The following is a 25,963-nucleotide window of genomic DNA, read 5'->3' on the forward strand; positions in this document are numbered from 1 at the left end:
AACACAAACGAATATGGCAAGGGGGGGTGGGGACTACAGGATAGGAGATAGATAAACCAGGTTCTACATAATTTAATACTCCAGCTTCAAAGATCTTACAGCTTAGTGAATGCTGATAAATTGAGATGGTGCACCCTAGCAGTATATTTACTAATATTTGCTTATTTCTGCTACCATTTCACTCCCTCTAGATTTCAGGAAGAAAAAACATGTACCACTGCACATAAAAGCACTTCTATGCCATGTCTGACTCCTCAATCATTCCCTTCACCTACCCCTTCCCAAGCCCTCTCGGAAAGACTATAATTCTATAGTTTGGAGCTAGCTAGCTCTGCTCTTTATCTACCAACTGTAAATAATTATTCATGTTATTACATAGTTATCTTTGTCGAGATTTTATCTTTACTGGTGTGTCTTTCAATTTTTACTGAATAAATAAATGGAGTGAAATAAATGAAGTAAGTATTTGAAAACCTCAAGTTTCCTGTTTTGTCTAGACTTTCTTTAAAAACTAAATACTCTGTATCTAAAATGTAAGGACATTCTTTGACCAAACTGTCCTCGTACTAATTTTTTGGGTGAAAGGCACTTTAAGTTAGGTACAAAAGGTGCTTTGTACTTTATTGGCAAAAAATAACTCAGTGGCTCACTAGTGATTTTAAGGTTGCCTACTATTTGTGCTGATCTTTAATACTGTCCATTCAGCTGTTGCCAAATGTTGCCCCAGGTTAGTTGCAGAAGAACCACCTGAGGAATTTATTTTAAAAATATGTATTCCCAAAACCCAGCTGAGACATCTTATTTGAGTGGAGTTTAGCCAGAGAATCTGTGTATGTTAATCTTACACCTCAGGTATCTACTGCTACATAATATTTCACATTATCTCTTATTCCTGAGAAGACTTGTCCAGCCCTAATCTGTTCTGAAGTATGCTTTCCTCAGCAGAACTTCACAAAAGGTTACTTAAAACCTAAACAAAGGTAAAGGAACAAGGATCTTGACCATCCTGGAAGTTAGTTCTCCAGCACACCTCACTTAAATCTTTTACTTCCTGATAGCTGATATCAAGACCAACTTTCAGTTACAGGCCTCTAAGCAGCCTTGGTTTCTCTTGGGCTTGGATGGTCACAGTTATGTGAAGAGCCGCAGCTGTTTCAGGGCAGATCTCTGATTTGTACTTTGAAGCCTAAAATAGAACATAAAAATTACCCGGCAGTATAGGGAAATCGCGATTAATTTTGTTCTTAAAGTCAGTATCACATATGAAAGATTTCACAAGTAGTAAGAGTAAAGGGAATTAGTAATATTTTAGGTTTATATCAATGAGTAGAGTAGGACTGTTATTTTTTTTAACATTTGAAAGGGAAAAAAAATTAACTAAAGGAGATTTTTTTTTTTTAACTGGATGAGAGACTAACTTACATTTAACTGTCAATATAGCAAGGAGCTCTGCAGCAGGAAACTCCAGAACTATGCTAAGCTAATGGATAAATATGTAAAGCAACTAGTCAGTTCAGGCAAACAGTGTTCAAAGAAAGTCACAGCTACAAATCAGAGAACAGAGACCAGGGTATAAGAATATAAGGTGGGCAAATAAATTAGAAGAACCAGCAGTTATTTTTAAATAGTCCAAAAGGTGCATGTAACAAAACACAAAACAGAATACATAAGAGAATAAAAAATAAACGAGGCAAGAAAACAGTTCTTAAAAATTTGGTCCATCTATTCTTAGAATGGAGCACCTTATGAAAAACAATCCATCAGTATGATACACTGAGCTAGAGGTTTAGAATTCAAACTGTTCAAGATGAAAAAGTCATCTCAAGATCCACTTATGAATAACTGTAAAAGTTCTTGGAATTTTCATGCCAGGAGGTGAAATCTGCTACAAGAATGAAAGTATAAGGTTAGGGAAGACTGGCCATTAAGGAGCAGAATACCTCCTCTTTACACATAGCCTAGTGGATGGCAATTCTACAGCCCAGGGTTTTAATCAGGTAGAGAAGATGTGACTATCAACAAAATAAAGCTATTGTTGCAGTCCTTCCTGCTGGGGTCTATTTACTGTTCTTTATTTGTTAAAACTTAATTTTATTAAATGTGCTGATTTCTTAGATGGTCCAAAGCCTGGCCACCTGAATTCTGAAACATGATCCATCACAAATCTCCAGTACTCTCCACTGAAAAGACACAAGGCAACTTTTCATTTCTTTGATTACAAACATCAACCGTTTTTCCTCCAGGCTAGTCAATACGATGTTTCATCCCTACATTCTGGCTCTGTTATAAGAAAAGACCTTTTATTTCAAAATACAATAGTGATTTGTAAGGCTCATGATCAGAATTATTTTTCAAAATTATCGAACGCCAGCCTATCAGCCAAGAGTCAATCTCTGAGATGGATCCAGGAGATTTTAACTTAAGGCATATCTGAAAACCACTGACTGAAATTGTGTCCCTTTGTCATCAAGGAATGTGCATTTAGCTAAATTATTTGGGATGGTGGGTTAGGAGGTGATCTTCCTGTAAACACAAGACAAATGTAAATGGTGTAGAGGCAAAAAAGTGGACATCTGTGTTCAAATGAAAATACAAAATGCATTTCAAAGTAAAATTAATTTTTTTGGATTATCTCTTATTTTGGGTTATCAACAACACCATCCTATTAGCCTGGACTAGAGAAAGACTACAGTTAAAACAACATTCCACCAGTTCTCATTTCCAGATGATCCTACATTACAGAATACAATGAGAAAAAGATATACTCAAAACGAACAAGTAAGAACTATCAACCCTATTTACATTGTGGGCAGAAGTCAATCACCAATTGAAGCTGATAACTTTCTTTTTTTTAGATCCAGTTTCCCAATATTAAAAAAAATTTTTTTTTGTTAGATAATACCATCTGCATAGTTATATTTTTCCCCAAAAAGGAAAAAAAAAAAAACCTATCAATAAAGGCACTGAAGTGCTGTGGCTTGCTTTCTGAACCAGCTTTGATGACCACCAACCTTTTTTTTAAAAACTAATGAAAGGTCACATCAAAAGATGAAATGGAATCCAATCCAAAAAGACTGGATCTCAAAAGGCACTGCTTAACTGATCTGGAATGCTCAACATGCATTCTCTTCATTTGCCTTCCTCCAATGGACCATTCAGTATTTGATGACATTTGCTGTACATTGTACAAAAGGACCTGTAGGCTGAGTTGAATAAAGCTCTCTACACAATCAAAATGTAAATCTGGAAAATGGGTTATGACTACAGATCACTTACACAGATATGACATAAGACCTTCAGTCAGGCCGAGATTCAACAATACTATTACACCGAAAAGACTAGACCTTAGGAACCCTTCTACCTAAACCCATTCTCAGACAAAGGCCAAAGCACACTCAGCAGGGGCAAAAAAAAATTAAAATTAAAAAAAAACAGAAGAAAATATTTCCAGAAAGGACTAGTTACAAACAGGAACAAACCTGGACTCTTTACTCACCATTTTAATACTGCTGCCAACTATAACAGATTAAAATCTGTACACACGGCAAAGTGGAAAAAAGTCCCAAAATCAATAGTTTCAGCAAAAGAAGGTACTGACTAAGGATCACTACAATTAACATTGCTACAGTGAAAACAATGGCAAACAGGGATTTGGCACCACATTGACAAAGTAAAAGCATGCACTGTTAATACACTTTAGATGTTTCCCAACAGAAAAGGTCATGGAAGATGGAAAACAAGGGGCATCTTTTACAAAACTCCCTATAACTGAGACAAACAAGCAAGATTCAAAGTGGTCAATTTAGCAAATACGTAGCAGCAAAGTCACTAGTTCTGTTTCGAATTTTGTAATTTGCATTTCTAATTGACAGCTGCCCTCAGTGCAGCTGTATCTGAGAAGTTGACTTTATCATACTATATAGTATTTATCTAGTAATTTGGTAATCAGCTTAAACCAGGTCAACCTTTAACCGTAAGTTTAAAAAAAAAGAGCTAGAATCCTATTACAGAATTCTTCAATGTAATTACCATTTAGAAACCATAATGGTACTTGGAACAGTATAGTGACATAAATTTCATCCAAAAAAGCTGTAGAGCCCCAATAATTGTAAAGAATTAAGTAATTATGGAAATACTATATTCTGACCATACCAAGAGTTAAAAACAAACAGTTCCTACTAAGAGGAATATTTTCAAGATGATCTGGTCACATCATGTGCATAGTTAAGATTGTTTGTGTTTTAATAAAGATTCTTTTGCAAAGAAATAAAATTTAGTGAAGTTATTCTTCCCTTGATGAAAAAAAAAACTTTAAAAATGAACTACTGGTGGTTTGTTAAGAAGGGAAAAAAAAAATAAGCTACATATTGAAGTTCTGGAATGCAGCACCTCAACTTCACATCTGCCCTAAACATTTGTGATTGTGAAATCCAAGTGATGTATTGATGACTGAATCATACTTTACAGTTGTTCCAATTCCAATGTCTGACTTTAGCATCTCGTGTCAATTAAGAGTTCCCTAATACAGAAGATTGTGCTAAAGAGTGCTAAGATTCTGCATGCTGCTGCCATTCCCTGGTCCCGTTCATGCTTGCAGCTGCCCAATGAGACAGCAAAAGAAGTCTGGTCTCAACACTCCACACTGTAATAACTAGAAAAGAAGAACATTTGTAATTAGAAAAAGTTTACAAAGTCAAGAGACATCACTACATCACTCTAAATAAACTGTCTAAAGCTTTACCTTTTATCAATATCCATACTCTTCAATAAAGTCCACATTCCTTTAAGTTGTTTTTAATGATGACATCTGTAACAGCATCAAAAACAAACTGCACATTCTTGGTATCTGTGGCACAGGTAAAGTGGGTATAGATCTCCTTGGTATCTTTTCTTCTGTTCAGATCTTCAAACTGGCACTGAATGTAAGCAGCTGCTTCTTCGTATGTATTGGAACCTGAAGCAGACACCCAATATCCTCAGTTCAAATTATTACAGCTGCCTAGAGTCAACTAAGTTAGGCCATCACCATTTACTTATGGAGAGAGGGAATATGACCCAAATGAATATAAATAGATTTCTACTTTTCTACAATCATATTCTCCTTGAGAGTAATGATGATGGCATTAACAATTTCGCTTACTCATAAGTAAAACAAAATTATCACAAAGATTCAGAAAAAAAAACTTTTCTGTTTCTCTTTCATTTAGAATTTTTAGCTAAAAAAATCTAGAAAGTATAAAAGGAAACTAGGGAGGATGCATTTCTAGAAGAACACAACTGTTTAAAAGGTCAGAGAATGTGTGTTCCTTGGAGTGATGCTGAAATAAACAATTCAAAACAGTAAGCCGGACTTCTTTTCAAAATCATTCCAATTTTAAGGAGTTTAACCTCAGAGTCTTAAGGCAATCATTTAAATAACCAAAGGTAAACCAGCAGATGCAAAAAGGGAAAGGGACCTGAATTCTACACTTTTAAATGGTGCATTTTATGGTATGTGAATTGTATTTCAATAAATCTGTTATTTTTTCAAATGAGAGGACCCAAAAGTAAACCCTATTTCCAACAACATTTGTAATTAGCACTCTTAATTGCCTGCTTCCTACACCAGCTTGTCTATAGTGAGCCTTCAGAACAGCCTGAGGGAATCTCAAAGACAATACACACAGTCATTCCTCTGAACTAGGGGCTGTTTTCAGTGACATTAAGCATGACAAAAAATAACAAGTAAGCATATAAAGAAGACTAAGTAACAAAAGCTTAAGAAAGAAATGACTATTATTTAAACAGAATATTTAAAGAACCGAAGGAAGATTGTTTGGTAGATGCTTGAAATAGCCTGAGGCTTCTTTGTTATGTGTGAAGATTCCCTGCTGAACATTAACGTCAATCCTTTTACTTGTCTTAAGTAAGATTTCTCTCCCATCCTAGAACTTGGCTACTTTCTATACTTACCCAATTCTCATCTCCCTTCTCACTCTGAACAGATGACCACATTTCTAACTTCCTCAAGAAAACAGAGGTCATAGGACTTTAAACTATATCTCAATTTTTTAGCCCACAACCTCGCTTAAAAAGTTACCTGTATCTGCACTCATTTGTACCTTTGGTCTTAGAGATGTCTTCTTTCTGGTTCAAAATTCAATTGCTCTGTCTAGACTCTTTTTTCAAAAGTTGAAATGAAAGTTACATAAGTTTGCAATACAGTGTCATTGAGTTTATTTATATGTTATGCAATCATCACGTCTCTCTAGTTTCAAACTTTTCCACCACTCCAGAAAAACACCCCATTCCCATTAAGTAATCTTTCCCCATTTCCCTTTGCACCAATATCCTGTTAATCTCCAACCAATCTGCCTTCTGTCTGTAAAGATTTGTCTATTTTGGGTATATCACATAAAAGGAATCATATAAAAGTGTGAACTTTTCTGTTTGGCTTCTCTCATTTAGTATGTTTATGAGGTTCATTGAATTTGTAGCATTATCAGTACTTTGTTCTATTTTAGTGCCAACGAACACTGTACAGACATACCATGATATGTTTATCCATTTATCCTACCTACTCTTGATTCCTTCTCTTCCCACCTGCTTACAAATCTTGCTCCATCAGTTACATCCACTTTGTGTAACTTCTTTTTTGCTTCAGTATCTGACCTGTAAGTCTATAAACATTTTCAGATCCCTCCTTCCCCTGTAATCTAAGCTGCTCAAAAGCAGGCTATCCTTCTCTTCATTTCCTCACTTCCCACTCAGTAACTCACTGTTTCTGGCTCTACTCTCATCATTCCACTGATAATGCTCCCCATAACAGTCAACAATCTCCTGATTGCTAACTCAAGGGGCCATTTTCAAAATGTTATTTTATTTATTTGCACATGATATTGTTCACCACTCCTCAAACTATCCTCTTAGCTTGATACTTTGGCTTTCCAGACTCTTCTCTTTGTATCCTATACAAACTTTCCTTTCTCTCCTGCCAACAGAAGCTGGTACTCTCATTCTATTCTTTTCTCTCCTTATTCTGTATAATCGCGCTAGGTCATCTCATCCATTTCCATGTTTTATTTACACATGATCCCAAATCAATACCTGTTACTAACCCATAACCTCTCCCCAAGCTCCAAGGCCACATATATAACTACTTATTAGATATCTCCATCTGGATTTTCCACAGATACTTCAAAACCAACATTCCTAAATAGGAATTCAGATCACGGTACCAGCCCTCAATCAAGACAGAACTCTGGAATACTTTTGACTCTTCTCACTTCCTTACCCTAGCTACACCTTTCATCTTGTTATACCAAGCATTTAATGTCTGCTCAACTAACAACAGCTCTCCTTTCCTGGAAATACTCAACTCTGATCTAAAGGACACAGGGTACAACCCTGGCACTCACATTTCTATCTCTGACCTTGACTGACTGACTACAGAAAGGGTTTTTGTGACATCACCTTGGCCAGAATCTCTCTCTCAGGAATTTGAACCTCACACCAACCAACCCTAGTCTAGCCTGGTGTTTTAAATGGAAGAGACACAGAAACTGTAGCAGGGCCAACGTTTCACATAAACCAAGTAGCAGAGAAAATTAGTAAGGAGAGAATGAATAGACAATATAGAGAGGAGAGAAAAAGAGATGGGGAAAGAGGTGCTTCCAGAGTTCTTGACAGCTTTCTATTTCCTAATTCTAACTGCATCCTTAAGAACCATCTGCATTCTGTCTGTGACTAATATGATATATCCTTGTATCATCACCAGAAGTTTCTATCTGCATCCTAAGAGAGTCCTATTTCAACTCCCCTAATATCTATATTGCCATTCATCACATAATCTTTCTAAAGCACAGTTTCTACTACATCATGTACCCCAATGAAAATCCTTCAGTAGCTCCCCACTGTCTCAGCAAGAGACACAATGCCCTCCATGGCCATCCCTGCCCACTCCTCCCCACCACTTAAAGTTCCAGCAATATCAAACTCCTCCTAGGTTCCAGAACAAATCATGTCATTTTTTAACTTCATAATTATTCATATACACTATTCCCTCTTTCTAAAATGTTTTTATTTCCCCATCTGCCTGATGATTTCTAGTTCATCCTGTTACATCTCACTCCAAGTGTCATTTCCTCTAGAAAAAGACTACATTGATCTCATTGAGGTAACCACTTCTTTTGCTCTTCTATTAATGAACATTTTATATTAAAAGGAAATTCTTTATACTAAAAGGAAATTCTCTCTTTCTACAACTAATGTCAGATTCCTGAGTATAACAAGCATCTGCATTTTACCCTTGTATTTTATGAATATATTTACACCAAATTTTGATTTTTATCTTTCTCTAGTTGCCTCAAAAAATGGAGAGGAATATAAAATAAACACTGTAAACTCAATTATGTCTGGAATAGCACTTTAGACTTAAGGGGTCTTAATCACATGCTTAATGTTGATACCACCACCAGTGAACACTTTCCCTAAGGAGAACCACACATTGTTCAAAACAAAAGACAAGTTGTAGAAAGCACTAAAATTTGGATCTAACATGTGTACCTCCAACAAAAATTTTTCATGATCCCTTACCTGTGTATTCTGGATAACAAATAGTTAATGGACTCCTCTTTATCTTTTCCTCAAAAAGGTCTTTCTTGTTGAGGAAGAGAATGATTGAAGTGTCTGTAAACCATTTGTTGTTACAAATGCTGTCAAACAGCTTCATGCTTTCATGCATTCGGTTCTGAAAAAGAAATAAAGGATGGCAGGTTGGTAGCAAACTAAAAGTAGATGAACTTCATGAAAAAAACAGACCAACAGGTTTTAAAAGCACTGAATCACAGAAACAAGTCAGACACTGATAACACAAAAGCTGAGTCAGCCCTCATTTCTGTAATTCTTGGAGGTTGAAAGGTGGGTGTAAGGACTGGCTAACAAGGGGACTTAATCCTGCCCACATACACAATGTGTTGTCCTATCTCTTATGCGTTGATAGGACATGGATCAATGTTTTGCAAATCTAATCAGAATGACAAGGAGAAAAAGTAAGGATATTAAGTTTTGGTTCAATGAGTAAATGGATGCACAAAGTCTTCCTAAGGGTTATTTTCCATTTTCTGCCTACATTAGACCTTTTATTTACCAGAAGCTCCAACATACCATTTCCTCGTCCTCAGCCAGAACAAGGTCATAATCGCTGAGAGCCACACAGAAGATAATTGCTGTCACTCCCTCAAAACAGTGAATCCACTTTTTTCGTTCTGATCTTTGGCCACCTACATCAAACATCCTGAGTACGGGGAAAGAAAGCACAATTTCAACAAGGTCTCTTTCTCTCTCTCTCTCTCTCTTCCTCTCTCTCTCACACACACATACACACCCCTTCCTAAACTGAAATGGTTAGGTGATTTCTTACTATTGCACATTCAAAACCCTGTTTATAATAAAAAAAAAAAAAGACAAACAAGGAGCAGATAAAACATAATAAAAATAATTATCTGTGGTTAAATGTAAAAGAGAACATAATGAGAAAATTAAATTAAGAATGAAAAATTCTCATTTTAGATAAATAGTTGAGCTTCCTCATAATCAAAGCTTATATCAGACGTGCCAAAAGTCAGCAGAGTAAGCACTGAATGGATTAAAGGAGGGAAAAAAGACAGGAAAAATGAAAAGCTGAGTAATACAACTTAGGATAGTAACAATAATAATAACAACTAATATTTACTGTGTGTTTACTGGTGGCAGACACTACCCTGAACACCCTAAATTACAGTGACTAATTTAACCCTCGTAACACTCCTGTCAGCAGTATTATTTTCCCAATTTTACAGATGAAGAAATTAAGGCACAGATGTTAAATAATTTGCCCACTACAAGAGATGGAGACTGGAACTCTAACTCCAGCACCAAAGCTCTTATCCACAGCACCACTCTACCTCTCAAAATGGTTTATCTCTTTAATTAAAAAAGGAAAATGAAAAAATATAAATCCTCAACTTGCATTCTACTTCCATAGCTCTACCAATTCAAAAGTTTGTCTCCTTACTTTTTGTTTCTTTCTTTAAAAAAAAAATTGAGGTATAATTGAGATTATTTTCTTTACTTTAAGGAAGACATATTAGATTAATTATGGAAAAAAGTAAATTATATTTTATGGTAGGACTCTACAAACCCAGTATCTAAACACAAAACTTAACCAGTATTTCCCAACTCCAAGTCTTATTTTAACATAATTAATAACAAAGTCTCAATTGTTCACACACTTTATGTTCCACTCCAGATCAGTTTTAGTCCACTACTCCCTTCTGGGTGGCTTACTTGATATCCTGAGTCAACTGCTGAACTTCTGACAGCAGTGTCCTTACCTACCTCCTGTTGTAAAAGGAGAACCTGCACTGCCTTGTCATTTAGCTGGTACTAGGGTCTGAGGAGGTACGCGGACAAATGGTTAGATACTCTTAAGACATATGTTTTATGACAATGATAACATTTTCAAAGGTTAAACTCTGCCAAGCTGGTTCAATGTGTCAGATCTACAGTGACTAGGGGTCTATTTCCAGAGAATCTTCCCTCTAGAGGTTGACAGAAATAAGACATAGTTGAGTAATTTCTCAATGTATATTTGAAAGAGAACAGTCATCTCAATTTTTCACGACCCAACTTTTTCTTTTCGCTACTCTTACCCAGTTCTTTTCAACCATTAATCATGGCACCTGAAATGAGGCAATCTGTCACAAGTTGGCCTTAATATAAGGTCATATTATTGGTTTTAGGAAAGCTAACATCATATATTTCACCATTCATCTTTCAAGAGGAGACACACACTGGTACACCAGCAATTTCAGTTTGCTCCTCCATTTCTTTCTATGAAGTTCATAAAATTGATAGAACACTGTGAAGTTCCCAAGGTGGGCTTTTAGCACATATTAACATTTACAGTACCATTCACTAACATATCAACATTTTATAAACATTACCTCATAACTGAGAGGCAAGTAAGCAATTACACAATGCCTTGCATATAGCAGATGCTCAATAAATGACTGAATAAATGGATAGTGGTTTTGCCTAGAGAGAAGAGGAAAAGGAAGAAGTGACAGTACTTCGTAATCAGATATCTACATGCCAACAACAAAGTGGGTGCAGCACCTTTATAAGATCTGGCTATTGATCCTGACATAAGACCAGTAGGATTTACCTAACTAAAGATTAATTTATGACAACATCAACAAAAAATTTTCCCACACTAAATAAATAAAGGCGACAATGTAAATTACACACTGATTACTAATCTGACAGCACCCAGGGACACCTCACTCAGTCTCACAGCTGATCATCTATGGAGCCTCTGCCACTCTCGTTAAGCAAATTCATCAGCACTAACGATAAGCAGCTCTTCTAGTCTAAAAATACTCAGCAGAACTGCTATTTTCCTGCACCAGGTCTCAAATCTGTATTGCTGTATTAAGATTTCAAAGCCTCAAGCTAACATTAAAAAAAAAAAAACCACACCTACAAATAACAAATGAAGATATGGAGACAAGGAAACCTTGTATGCTGTTGGTGGGAACGTGAATTGGTGCAGCCACTGTGGAAAACAGTATGGAAGTTTCTCAAAAAACTGAAAGTAGAACTGCCATATCACCCAGCAATTCCACTCCTCAGTATATAGTCAAAAAACCCCAAAAACACTAATTCAAAAAGATACATGCACCCCCAACGTTCATAGCAACATTATTTACAATTGTGAACACATAGAAGCAACCTAAGTGTCCATCAGCAGATGAATGGGTAACAAAGATGTGTTATATATATACAATGGACTACTACTTAGCCATAGAAAAGAATGCAATAATGCCATTTGCAGCAACACTGATGGACTCAGAGGGCAGTGTGCTAAGTGAAATAAGTCAGACAGAGAAAGACAAATATTTATGGTATTACTTATATGTGGAATCTAAAAAATACAACAAATAGTGAGTATAGGAAAAAAGAAGCAGACTCACAAATAAAGAGAACTAGTGGTTACCAGTTGAGGGTAGGGAGTGGGAAGTACAAACTACTGGGCGTAAGATAGGCTCAAGAATGTATTGTACAACACGGGGAATATAGCCAATGTATTGTAATAACTGTAACTGGAAAGCAACTTTTAAAAACTGTGTAATTTTTTAAATTAAAAAACAGATATCAAGACATCAACTAGTATCTAGTAATACCTAAACTCAGTGTAGATTTTGCAAATCCTGTGAAGCAATTTTTTTCAGAGAAAAGAAAACAGAGTATCTCAGCTAGAAGCTACATTTGCATGCAACAATGCTGAATATCACATTCTACAAAGATACTGAGGCAGCTAAAAAGGATATATCGTATATTGAAGAGGGAAAGTTTATTCCTATCTCAAAGGTCACAAAAGCAGAAAACAGGAACCAAAAAGACAGTTCTATTATTTACAAAGGACCATTAACAGAGACAAGCTAAAGCCTATTTCAGAATTACTAATGCTGATGAGAAAATCCTCTGTTCAGAGGATTTTCTGTCTAAAACAGTAATTGTTTATATGTCATAACTCCCCAAAATATCTTTATTTCCCAGATCAATATTCCATTCTGCACTGTATTAAGAACTTAGTTGTACATGATACTGTGCACAAATCAGTCAAAGGCCATGACAATATTAGCTCTGTTCCATTAAACTTAAAGGGAAGTGCAATCCAAAAAGAAGGGACTGACACTGGTGAAAAAAGCATTTCTATTTTAATATCAAAATGCCAGAGCAAAGCCACATAACTAAACCAAAACACTGGCTTTCTATCCTTTTAGTATTGTTGTTACCCTTCTACACAACAAACATTCAATACCTGTTGTGGTGATTCCAAAAAAAAGCAGCTGAAAGAATAAAATTAAAATAAAATAAATTGGTAATCATATGATTGCTTTTATTGATACATTACAATTTAATTTTGAATTTAAATTCCTCCAAATGGACACAAATATTTGATGCTATCTGGGGAAAGAAGAAATGTTTGGGCCCCGATTCAGTTAAAACAGGCAAACACTGGCTGATGAATATGATAAGTTTCTAAATCAAGGAATACTGCTTAGAGAAACTTTATCCCGATGAAGAGAAACTAACTAAAGGAAAGATACTTGTGTTTGGCATATCTAGAAAAAGGCTAATGACTTACTTGAAGTACAGGTCCTTGAAAGTGAAATGTGTTTCCACAATGCCTGTGGTCTTCACTCTTGTCCGCAGAACATCTTGCTGAGTTGGAATGTAGTTGGTTTGAGATATTCTATCCAAATCATTTAGGTAACTAAGTAAGTAAAATACACATTTATTTTTACCTAGTAAAACCAATCATGTGCACAGCAAGTCACCTGAATAAATAAGTTTCTTGCCAAAAGTAGATTCTGAACCTCTCTAAAGTGGCAGAACAAATCAGATCATCAATGCCACAGAAATGATAATGAGAAAAAAATGTGAACCAAGCACAGGACAATATACACTATATACACTATACAGAATATACAATATACACTACATACACTACACAGAAGCGGTTTTAATTCTACCAAAATTGGGGGTGAGTATAGTTCAGTGGTAGAGTGCATGTTTAGTATGTATGAGGTCCTGGGTTCAATTCCTAGAACTTACATTAAAAAAAAAGGGAGGGGTTGCTTTAATTCTACCAAAATCAAACTGTAAAAAAAAAAAAATGGAAATGTTACTCTTTATTAAAGATTTCTGAAATTTAATACTAAATCAACTGCACACTGTACAGTACAAAAATCTAACCAAAACAAAAGCCCTCAGACGTTTAAAGTTAATGGGTTATTTGTATGTTTAAACATTCTCTAGAACATTAGAAAATGCTATTTGAACTACTAAAATTAAAAAAAGAACTAAACTCAGTAAGAAAGAGTATTTCCTGTTCTGACTCACGAAACAGAAAAGGGTTTTTTTTTAATTCAAGCCAAAAACAAATTGTAAATACCTCCAAAGAAACTTAATTTGTTCAGTGAAACAATGAAAAAAACTGCTTCAAAACTAAATTAAATTCTTCACAATTTCACAGTTCCTAAAGATTTTTTCTTGAATAGGGGATACCACTATAAGAGAATCATTAACGATCTTCTATAAAATCAAGTACCATCATTAATGTTAAGGAATCAGTCAAGCTTAGATCAACAATTATGGGGAAAAATTCTATAAATCATATATCTTCAGGTGTAGTTAGAGGATTCAGAACTTACTGAATATATGGTTTAAAAAATTACAGTAAGCTTTGAAGACTACTGGGAGAATTATTTAAACTACCAATATATCTACAACTAAGAAATATTATTGAGAGATGGGCAAGAGTCCTGAAATGTTCCTGAAGTCAAGTTTTCATTTAAAGAATAAGCTAAATTTTTCAAATATCATTTAATTTCTTCTTATAACAATTTAAGCTAGAATGATAGGAAAAGTAGAAACATATAATATTGGGGAAAATATCTTAATGCTTAAAAATTCCTTCATTTAGTACAGAGATGAATACAGGTAACAAGAACTCACCAAGCCCCCCAAAAGCACGTTATGAATAAAAACCCATACATTCTGAATATAGGTCTTATAAGTAAGCTCACTGTAAAAGAAGCAATATAGGATAGCATATAATAGCTTAACTGAAGTATTAATTACAAATCCTCTAAAACTACACAACACTCAAGAAAATATCCTTAACAAACAGATGCTTCAGCTTCACTCCCAACATTCTCTTTTGATACAAAGTCTACTATTGTGATCTGGCAAAAGATTTATAAGTGGTGACTAGTACCAGAGAAATTCATAGTGCAGGCCAGCCACAGAGAGTGTATGCATAAAAAGGATACCACAATTGTCATTCTCCTCGCTAGCTGGCAATCAGTGTAAAGCCCTGATGCAGAGGGAATTTACTGAGTTGGAAGAGACCCAGGACCCAGCTGCAGTAGATTTATCTCCTCTTTCAGTTGCTTACTATAAATGACCATGGGCCTACTTTCATGATGCCAAATCTCCCATTTACATTCCAAGAAGAATTACTTTTCTCCAAACGACTAAGGGCCTATAACCCTAAACTGAAACAATCTTTGTAAAGGGATCCTACAGACTTCTAAGAGTGTCTGTTCCTTAAACATTTCCTGAAGAACGGGCACTGAACTTTCTCTAGGGTCACCAAGTTATTTTGTCATAGTTTCACAGAGGAAAATTACTTACTATGAAGCAGAATCATTGAGCTGATACTCCCTGGATCTGCTGAAGCAAGCTTGCACCCCACCATCTCGCCATAACCGTTTGATCACTCCTGCTAATTCTGGAGTCATGATTCCTTCCTCAGCACTGCCAGCTAAAACAAATAACTGCCGGGCATCGTCCTGAAGAAAGCAGTTAAGAGAGAGAGACAGATGATTCTCCATTTCTTAAAGATTTAACAAGAGTCTTTTTAAAACACACATGCACACACATATTATATGTTATTATTATTTTTAAAGAAGTATTAAAGAGACCTCTCCTGGCAGTGCAGTCTGAGAGAATTTACAATGAAGTCTGACCCCTTCTCACTCCACTACAGTTAGAAGTGCAGAGCTGAGCGGAGGAAAGATTTCATTCCCCCTTCCACTTCTCCACACACCACCATCCCCTGGAAGAGATCTCTTCTGACTGGCCTACAAATCTCCATCCTGGTTACTCATTTTTTTTTTTGACAGAAAAAAAAAAGATCTGTGAGACATATACATGTAATACATCCCCATTCTGTTAAAGGAAGCCTACAATAAAAAAAAAAATGAGAAGACTAGCACGTAAGAGGTAAAGTCTAAACACGTCATAGGGAGTAAAACATTAATCAAGTTTAAGGAAATCATATTCTCTTTTTCTCTCTTAAGCTCAGACAGAGGAACAGGAAGAAGAAGAGACTGAGGCATTTAAGAAGTCTGGAAGCCTAGTGGGGGAAATAAATCTCTCAGGGAAAACTCAGTCTCTGGGTTTCCCCAAAGGAATAATAATCTGCTAAATAAGAGAGGAGGAAAAAAAGGCAGCAGGAGAAAAAGAAAGTTACAGAGACAGATTTGATCAAAACTTCAAGTGTCATAGATATAGCTTTCTCAGTGGTGACAGTTTTTACACCTAAAATATGTGGGAGGTAGAGAGGACAGAAAAGGGTATGAGAATTGTGATTGATTGCTTTGCTTTATTCTACTCAACCCTGAGATACTTTAATATAGATCTCATGGGATGATTTCCCCACCTCAAATCTAATATTTACCTGCCTCAGGAGAATGCCACATAACTATAAAAAATGCAGGTACTAAAAAAACCATTTGCTGAGTAAAGAAAAAGTAGTGGGGGAAGTGGAGCAATCAGCGGTATTACAAGTTGTCATTAGGACAAGACACTAGCAAGCAAAAAGCATTTCAGACCATAGGTCAAATTATACACAAAAACTCCTAAGACTTGTGTATTCTCAAAACTTATGCATCCACCTCAACAAAACAAAATTAACCTTAGCACATTCCAATTAATTTTGCCCAACTCAGGATCTTCAGCCTTAATGGCTTTTGCCAAGTAATACTTTCTTCCTTTGAGATCCTTTCCAATAATACTTAGACCCAACCCTCTTTAAGAAACTTTATCTAGTATCTATATTGCCCTCCCCTCTTTTCAGAGATAAAAATTTTAAATAAAGGAACAAACGAGGAAAGTTGAAAAAGTACACAGATTGACAACATACACTCAACAGTTGGCAAGTCCTTTTATGTATCTGGTACAGCGCTTTGTTTAACATTTGAAAACTTTACAGTCCCTTGGTTCTAAAATTTGACCTCTACTCAGGCAGGTATTCAAAACCTCAGTAAGAATTAACTTTGTTTTTTTAAAATACCACAATTCTAGTTTTAGAAACTTTTAAATAGAATGCTACTGCTACATATTTTTGCTGCCCTGACTTTGTTAACAGTTTTAGGAAGAAACACTTTTCCTTTAACACTTAACCCCTTCCAAAGACCTACTCCTGCTTGCCCACAATAAACCCTCTTTCATAGGTCTATAAAAAGGCCCCTCTTCACAGTGAACTTCATATATTTACCCTTAAGTAGATATGAAAAAGCAAGCTATCCCACACACAGCTCTATGCCTTTCCATTCACTCAGTAGCCAATATAAAAAACTAGAGGAGAAGGGAGGAGCTATAAATATAAATCATTACATATTAAAGGAAAAAACAGAACCCTGAAAAAATTATACAGGGTTGTAGATTAGGATGGGTGGATACTGAAGGGCTAGGTGATTCAGGAAGCCTGAGAGGAAATAATGTCAACTGCATCTGATGACACAGGAGTGCCTAGGGCCCAGAGATTAATGACACCAATTTGATAAAGGAAAGATGAAAGGAGAGAGACTATGGTCTGAATGTTTGTGTCTCCCCAAAATTCCTATGCTGAAAATCCTAATGCCCAAGTGATGGTATTAGGAGGTAGGGCCTCTGGGACATGCTTATTTAGGTCATTAGGGTGGTGCCCCCATGAGTGGGATTAGTGCCCTTATAAAAGAGACCCCAGAGAGATTCCTTCCCCTTCTGCCAAATAAGGACACAGCAAGAAGTCTGCCACTTGGAAGAGGGCTCTCAGCCATGCTGGCACCCTGATCTCAGGCTTCCAGCCTTCCAAAGTGTGAGAAATAAATTTCTGTTGTTTATAAGCTATCAAATCAGTAGTATTTTGTTACAGCAGCCTAAACACACTAAGACAGAAAATGTCAACTGCATCTGGTGAGAAAGGAGTGATAGGACCCAAAGATTAATAACAACTAATTTGATAGTGGAAAGAAATGAAAGGAGGAAGGATGGTCAAGAGATATAAAGGAGGTCAGAGGATGAGAAATAAAAAAGGAGGAAACTAAGAGAAGTAAAAAATGGAGATGGAGAAAAAGCCAACAAAGAGAGGAAAGAGAATAAATAGTTTTACTGACTAGTTATTGGATACAGCAAATACAACAGAAAAACAGGTGATAGGCAGGAATGAGAAAAGGGAGGAAGAAAATAGAACACAGGAGAGAGCTGGTGGAAAGAGGAAAAAAAGAAGAAAAATGATGAATTAAAGCAAGCGAGAGAAGGGATAGAAAGGAGTAAGACAAACAGACTGTTTATTCTCGCCTTAGCTATCACACTTTCCCTGCTAAGGAGGCTTAGAAAAATAAAGTCTCTAATTGTTGTGATATGGAACCTTTTCCCAAAAAGACAGAACTCTTATCTCACACATCTCCTCTTCCCTTCTTTTGCTCCTCTTCTCTCCAATGATTTTACAACCCTTACTCTAGCTCCCCTTCCTTTACAGCACTTCTAGACTTCCCAGACTAGTAATACCCAATTATAACCATACTTCTATTATTTTTCTCTGCAACAATTTCCCCACTTATTTACTGAATATTAATTTGCATTTGAGAAGTTGAGAAGTTGCTTAAAAGGGCTCCTAAGCTATTTCACCAACATACCAGCTTTGCCTTTTCAGGTCATCTCCCAAATCACTTCCTTTTATTGCCCATAGCACCTAAGTATGACACTGAACACAGCTGATGACTCCCTTAGTTCTAGGAAAGCATTCTTTACATTCCTAGCCTCCTCTTGGAATTTAGCTGATAATGATACAAAAAATCCCCCACCTTCATTTTGACTCTCTCCCCACTTCATCACATACCCTAATTTACAAACTAGACTTTCAGGGCCCACTAAGTATCATAATCAATCAACATAACTTTTGAATATCTGACATGTGCAAGAACTATACTAGAACATGGTATAATCTAATTCTATAGTCTACAGTTCAGTATAGTACAGGGACATAGTATTCTTAAATACCAGAAAATTGCCTCTAAAATTGATAGTGTTCATGTTCTTACTAAGTTTATTTGGAGAGATTGATACTTGCCTTTAATCTCTACACCTGTGAAAGCAAAACTATGTATCATGACAACCTCTTTTAGATTATTTCAATTTACTATCATTTACTACTATAAAATAAGTCAACAGTGCTGTAAAAGAAACAAGTGAATAAAACAGCACAGAAACCTACAGTACATCCACAAAATCCCATTTCCTAGACTCATCTTTGTGGCAGGAATCTACTATCTCCTAAATATCTGAAAGCAGCCAACAGTACTTTGCTATATCTTATCTTGTTGCTTAAATTTATTTCCTTAAAACCTGAAGCAAATTTTGCTTAACTGAAAAAGAGCAAGTAAAGAGGAAATGATAAACACTTACTGCTCTGGCAGCTTCCCCAAAGTCAATCTTTAGCCGTCCCATGGCTCTTATGATCGCAATGATGGACTGTATAGTATTGCTGTAGACAACCACTTTATATTGTTTACACTCTTCCTCCGAATAGCCATCCTCATGAATGATTCTTTAAAAAGAAGAAAACCACAAATCATTACCATGGACCTGAAATGAAAAGATACTATGGACTTTTATGCATTATGAGGAACTATAGTCTTATAAAGGGCCATGCGCCAACTTACTTCATCTGTTTTACGATGGTGCTTTTACCAGATTCCCCAGCACCTGAAAGAAAAGAAAACCAGATTTTGAATTCATCTATAATCTAACACTAAAGTATGAAATCAACATGAGTGATAACTCTAGATTAATGGAAACCGCCAGTCCTAGGGGAAGGTGAGGAAAAACTACTCAGCTTCTCCATTAGAGATTTTACTTTCTTTATATTACTCAGTAACCAAATATAATTCACTGAAAGTGTCCCAGGGCCCACTTGATATCACTTAGGTAAAGCAGGCACTCTAAAAGAGATATGGCAATATAAACACCTCTCAGAACTCACCCTCTACATGAAGCATCACACATGATACAGACACTGAACACAGGCAAAAATGAAATGATAAATTTTTGGCTTATTGGCTTTAATTAATTCCTCTGACAACCCCCTTGGATCTGAGGAATGCTCCAAGAGCAGTAGCACTCTCACCCATGAGACTAAAGAGTTCAAAACAGAAGCAGAGGAGGCCCACCACCTTTCCACTGTATTCCCCCTCAAGACCACTTCAGCCAGCTAGAATCACATTAATAATCACAAATGTCAGATGGGCCCTCTGATCTCCTTGACATTCTATCTGCATTTCCCTAGTCAACTCATTCTCCCACTCTCCAAGATGCCTATTTGACACCACCTGCTCCCTCAAACCTTACAAACCCCTTCCCACTTCTGACTCTCAGTTAATGACCCTGCCTCTCTCTTACTGGAAAAAGTAAAGCACTCTGAAAAAATTACTTATCTCATTTTCCCATAACCAAGCACATCAATCTATCACTAGTATTCTCTACCTTCATCAATGAATGAACTATCTCTGTCAATGTCTAAGACTAACCTCTCCAACTGTGCAATTATCCACCTCATTTTACCCACTCAAGGTCTTGGCTGCTGCACTTATCCCATATCACTCAAATATCACTGAGTTTTCTCTTCCCACTGGGTCACTGTCACCAGTATACAAACTTGCTATACTGTCTTCCATCTTAAAATCAACACACACACACACAACTTCCTTCATTTCCTTGACTCCACAAATCTTCCTCTAGCTACCACTTCATTTTCTCTCTTCATCTTCATAGCAAAACCCCTGAGTAGTCTATATGCATGTTCTCCAATTCTGTAGCCCTAATTCTCTCCTTAACCAACTCCAACCAAGTACTCATACTCACCACTCTACTGAACCCAGTTCTCAAGGTATCCAATAACTTCTATCTCAACAAATGCAATGGTCGATTCTCAGTTCTCATCTTACTCAATCTCTTAAGCATAATTTGTCCAAATTAATGACCTCTCCCCTTGAAATATCTTCTTCACTAGGCAAGCTCCTAGATCCCATATACTACTGGTCTAACTTCTGGCCTACTCCTTCTCAACTTCCTCCCTCTCTGAATTCTAAATGTTATATTGCTTCAGGGCTCCTTCCTGGGACCTTTCCTCTATCTACAGTCATTCTCCACAAAATCTCATCCAATCTTATAAACTGATAACAACAGTTAGTATCTAGTGAGTACTGCACGCCGGACATTGTTCTGAACACTTTGCTAGTGTTAATTCATTTAATCCTCACAATAACCCAGTGAGGTAGATGTTATCACTATTCCCATTTTATAGAGATGTCCAGTTAACTTGCCCACCATTACACAGTGAGTAAGCGGCAAAGCTGAAATTTGCATTCACACAGTTTGGCTCCAAAGTTCTTGTACACTGCCTCTATGCTAATGATTTCCAAGTTTAGATCTCTAATCTAAACCACAGCTTCTAACCTTGGCTCCAGACTCATCTAAACCACTTACCTGATAAATCTCATTAGATTTCTAGCAGGCATCTCAAACTTAAAATGCCCCAAATTGAGTTACTGCTTCCCCACTTCACCCTTAACCCTCAAACAAACCCTGCTCCAACCCTGTTTTCTCATCTCAGTAAATGACACCAGCACTCACCTAGTTCTCAGGTCAAAACTACTAAGTGACATGTAGCTAACAGACAGATGAAATGTGGGTGCCAGGACTAATATGTATATAGAATATTAGTAAAGCTTAAGTTTTAAAAATAAATATGAATGTAGTTCTAACAGTTTCTTCCTGCACCACAATGGATGATCACAAGCACCTTAGATCACTGCAAAAGCTTTTTAAATGGTCCAATGCTTCAGACTTTGCCTTTCCCATGGTCAGTTTTTCACTTGGTAGCTGGAATGAACTTTGTAAAATGTAAATAAAGATTCTGTCACACAATTCTGCCCTAAAACTCTCCTATGGTGTCCAAGTACACTCAAAACAAAATCCATTGGTAATAATAAGGTCCAATATGCTCGGGACCCTATCTACCTCTTTACCCTCAACCTCTAGTATTCTCCACTTTGTTCTCTCTGCTCTTGTCAGACCAGCTTTCTTGCTTTTCCTCCAACATACCAAACTGGTTCTCTATGAGCTAGATCCTGACTCATGGTCTCTGCATTTACTATTCCCTCTATCCAAAATAAGTTTTTGTAAGATCTTCTTCACCCAGTTTCCGCTTCCCTCAGAACAGTCTTTCTTGACTAATCTATCTAAATAGCCCCTTCTCGATCACATTCTGTTATATTTTTTCAAAGCACTTATCACTTCTTCTTATTACAGATTCATTCATTTCCCGTCTTCTCCACAAAATGTAAGCTCCATGAAGGTTTATTCATGCTAGTATTCCCAGGGCCCAGAACTGGGCCTGACATAAACTGGTTATGCAGATAAACACTGTTGAACAGATGAATGACTAATGTTTAATAAGCATGATCCTTTACTAGTATTTCTCAACTCTATCAACTAAAAATGTTAGTTAAAATAGAGTTCAAATAATTTTAAAATTCCAGACATCTACATTTTTACAGAATCAAGAGACATTTATATATGATTTTATCTCTGTTCTTACCACTTAATTGATAATCAAGGGTAGCACTAAAATAGTTAACATTCATTCAAGTAGCACACAAAGAACTTTCTATTGACATTATTAGAAAGAAGTGATTTCATCTATGCATATCTTAAAACAACTAATGATTCAATTCTGAGGAAGAGAATACAAAAGCATACCAGTTATATTTTAAATACTTTAAAACACAGAATTCTCAAATTATCCCACATTAGCAACAACTACAAAATTAACTACGAGAAGTAGAGACTGATGAAGTAATTAATGTGCACCATTTTTTTAAACACTGAAAACAGCATTTCTACCACCGACGTTGGATTATTTTGAGCGAAATTATAAGTTTACTAATCTCAGAATTGATTTCTACCCATCTCATTAAGTTCTATCCTATGAAGTTGCTGATTAAAAAAAAAAAGTTGCCCTACCTCTCCCTCTTTTTTCCCCAAGGCTCCCTGATAAAATGCCAGTTTGTCCTTCTCTTTATTATCACACAACATGTATTTACTCAGCTTTTATTAGGCATCCAGTGCCATCTCTTAAAAGAAGGCATCTCTTACTGACCACAGCACAGAACTGATAACAGGATTTGTTTCAGTGGGTGTTCCATGGCATTTCATACAAATAAAGAATGAACCACTTTACACCAAGTCTTTGACCCACTGAGTTTCTAGATCACCACGAAAAGTGCCACCACCTTACCTTTCTTCCAAGTAGGAAATCTAAGAGTCATCTGGAACTCACTCAGTCTTCTCTCCTTACATCAAGCTGTAACAAAATCTTCTTATATATTTCTCAAATTAATCCTTTCTACTAACATGTCTGAGCCTGACATTACACCTACTGTATATTACTGCTGTAATTTTCTCAAACTTCTAGCTCAAAGTCCCTCTTCTTTCTCATCATCTCCAAATGGCACTATTGAAAAATCATGAATTTATTCTGCACCTCTTGGGGAGTGATGGAAAGGTTAGCTATCTTCTATCTTGATTGCAGTAGTGGTTTCACTGGTGTATACATCTATCAAAAGTAATCAAACTGTACATTTGAAATATGTGTAGTTTACTGTACAGGAACCATACCACAATAAAGGTGTTAAAAAAATCATCAGTTTATCTAGCAATTCTCCAAATTCTTCTAACATTTTCTATAACCCTTTCTTAATAGATTGGAGTTCATTTTTACCTCAGTACTCTGTGCTCCACTGCTTCAGTAGGAAGTTTTCACTAATATCATCTCATTCTTAGGTTTTTCCCAAACTGCTTCCCTTGTCTCACCTTCCTCCCCCAATACATATGCGGCATTTGAAACTTCCTAATCTTATCTACATCTTTCTACCTATCTTTCTTCAAAATTCATCACAAGTTTAAGGAGAGAATCATTTGCCCATCTTCAATCTTCAATAGTAAGGATATAAAGAATGGGACAGATGTAACACAATTGCAAAGACAGATAGATCTATGGCTTGGAGAGGGAGGAACTGAAGGTGACTCTGTAGGCAGAAGGGATGCAACTGGGTAGGGAGTACGATACACAGAGGAGAAAAGCTTGAAAGGTTCCAGAGACAAGAAGGAATGGGATCCATTTAACTTAAAAGATTTATCCTTAAAACGATATATACCTAAAGGACAACCTATATAAACAGGAAGAAAGGATGAAGGTTGAAGCTACAGAGATTTTCGAGAGAAAAGGGAGACAAGTGGCTAAGTTAGATGGTCTTGTTCTCAATAAAAGAAGCAAGGCAATCTGCAGAGAATAAAGTCGTAGAATTAATTTAGAAAATCAGGTTATAAACAGTCAAAACAAGTAAGAAGTGTGTGTACAGGTCAGCACGCATACTCTCCAACACTATTAGACAGAAAACAATTTACCAGTACATACTCTACAGTGGAATCACTGTATTCACCTAAACACGTTCTAAATTTTATTTTCAAGACGCTCCTTGGAAGCAGTTACCATATCACATGTCTCCCTCTTTCTTCCCATAACGTATATTACAGTATGGGTGTGAAAAATAAGAGGTGGTGATGATTTCTTTGCAAGATTTTTTTGTAAAGGCCAGTGAATTGCTAATATAAATCATTATATGAGTAAACACATTCAGCTCACAAACACACCGATTTTAAAAATTAACTCTAAAGGACGGCTGATACTCAAGAACACCATGTCACCTGATACCTTCTCTTTTTTCTCTTTCATTTTGACTCAAAGAAAACTTAGAGCTAGTCCAAAGAAGGTACATGAGTATATGATGCTCTTTTACATTTCTGTGCCTTCAGGCACAATGAATTTCCTCATCTGTAAAACAAGGATCAATAAAAGATGTTTAGAACAGTGCCTGGCACATACTAGGTATTCAATAAATGTTAACTGGCCATTATTCATGAATGCTGCTTTCTCCGTTCTGAGTACCACCAAGTAATTTAAGACCCAAATTTACCAGTACATACCAGTTAAGGGCCAAAGAGTGTAATTTAAGAAAAACTCCTTGGATACCGATGGTTCAAAATCTCAGTAGAAATGGTATCTATACTTAGCTGCTGTTTCACAATAAGAAAACCACAGATGGAACCCGATTCATACACTTAAGCAGCAAATTATAACCTAAAAGCTACAGTAAACTACATCCAAGCATTATTCATTTTCTCTGCCCCACCCAGAAGAACATAAACACTTTCTTCCTTAAATGTAATTTCAGCCCTAGATACTCCTGTCTACTACCTCTTTCCCCACACTTCTCACCCATCTGTGTCTCTACAGCTTTCCTTTGAAGCTTCCTTACAGGTCTTTGTACCACTATCAACGTGTACTAGTAGTTATTCCAGTGGCACCTGAAACACCTCCTTTTCCTTTTAAATACTTGTTTCTGTGGAGAAACTGTGAAACTTTTAAAGGCCAGGGTTGTAACTAGAGCACAGTCCCTTTTCTAGAGGTCTGCACAGCTAAGTCCCAATATGCCACTATTTTTGGTTAACTCTTTAGCCAGTGCTAGACCAAGGCACTCTCATGGTTTCTCTACAGGCCTCCACAATCAGACATATGGGAACATGTGATTGGAACAGGCATAGACAGCCTCTCTATCTCAGCAGACTGAAAGTTTAGTCAGTAAATTTGATTTTTCTTTCTAAGTTATTCTCAACTTTCATTTACAACTCAGGTACTTAAAAAATTCTTTTAGTTAAGGATACTGTATAGACAAACAATAAGTTTCTTCTGTATAACACAGGGAACTACATTCAATATCCTATAGGAACCTATGATGAAAAACAATATGAAAACGAATATATGTATGTATATATATGACTGAAACATTATGCTGTACACCAGAAGTTGACACAACATTGTAAACTACTTCAATAAAAATTTTTTTAATTAAAAAAAAAAGGATACTGTGTAGTAATAAAGAGAAGGAGAAGGGGAGACTGGTCCTATCTCTGCCACGACTAGCTGTGTTACCTCGGGCAAGTCACCTAACTTAATGCCTTCTCCTTATACATAAAATGTGAAGGG

At 36.3% G+C, this 25,963-nt stretch overlaps 1 protein-coding gene across 1 annotated transcript in view; it reads right to left on the bottom strand.

Annotated features, from left to right (window-relative positions):
- Window positions 1-3,482: 3,482 nt before the first annotated feature.
- Window positions 3,483-25,963, bottom strand: part of GNAI3 (G protein subunit alpha i3) — a 36,619-nt gene continuing 14,138 nt past the window's right edge. The window contains exons 2-9 of the mRNA XM_006197410.4: window positions 19,521-19,563; window positions 19,264-19,405; window positions 15,226-15,383; window positions 13,172-13,300; window positions 9,145-9,274; window positions 8,575-8,728; window positions 4,742-4,954; window positions 3,483-4,651 (exon numbers count right to left, since the gene is read on the bottom strand). Of these exons, the coding sequence (XP_006197472.1) occupies window positions 4,764-4,954; window positions 8,575-8,728; window positions 9,145-9,274; window positions 13,172-13,300; window positions 15,226-15,383; window positions 19,264-19,405; window positions 19,521-19,563 (947 nt within the window). The 3' untranslated portion in view covers window positions 3,483-4,651; window positions 4,742-4,763. The remainder of the gene's footprint in view (window positions 4,652-4,741; window positions 4,955-8,574; window positions 8,729-9,144; window positions 9,275-13,171; window positions 13,301-15,225; window positions 15,384-19,263; window positions 19,406-19,520; window positions 19,564-25,963) is intronic.

This window comes from Vicugna pacos, chromosome 9, assembly GCF_048564905.1.
Source record: "Vicugna pacos chromosome 9, VicPac4, whole genome shotgun sequence".
Lineage (NCBI taxonomy): Eukaryota > Metazoa > Chordata > Mammalia > Artiodactyla > Camelidae > Vicugna > Vicugna pacos.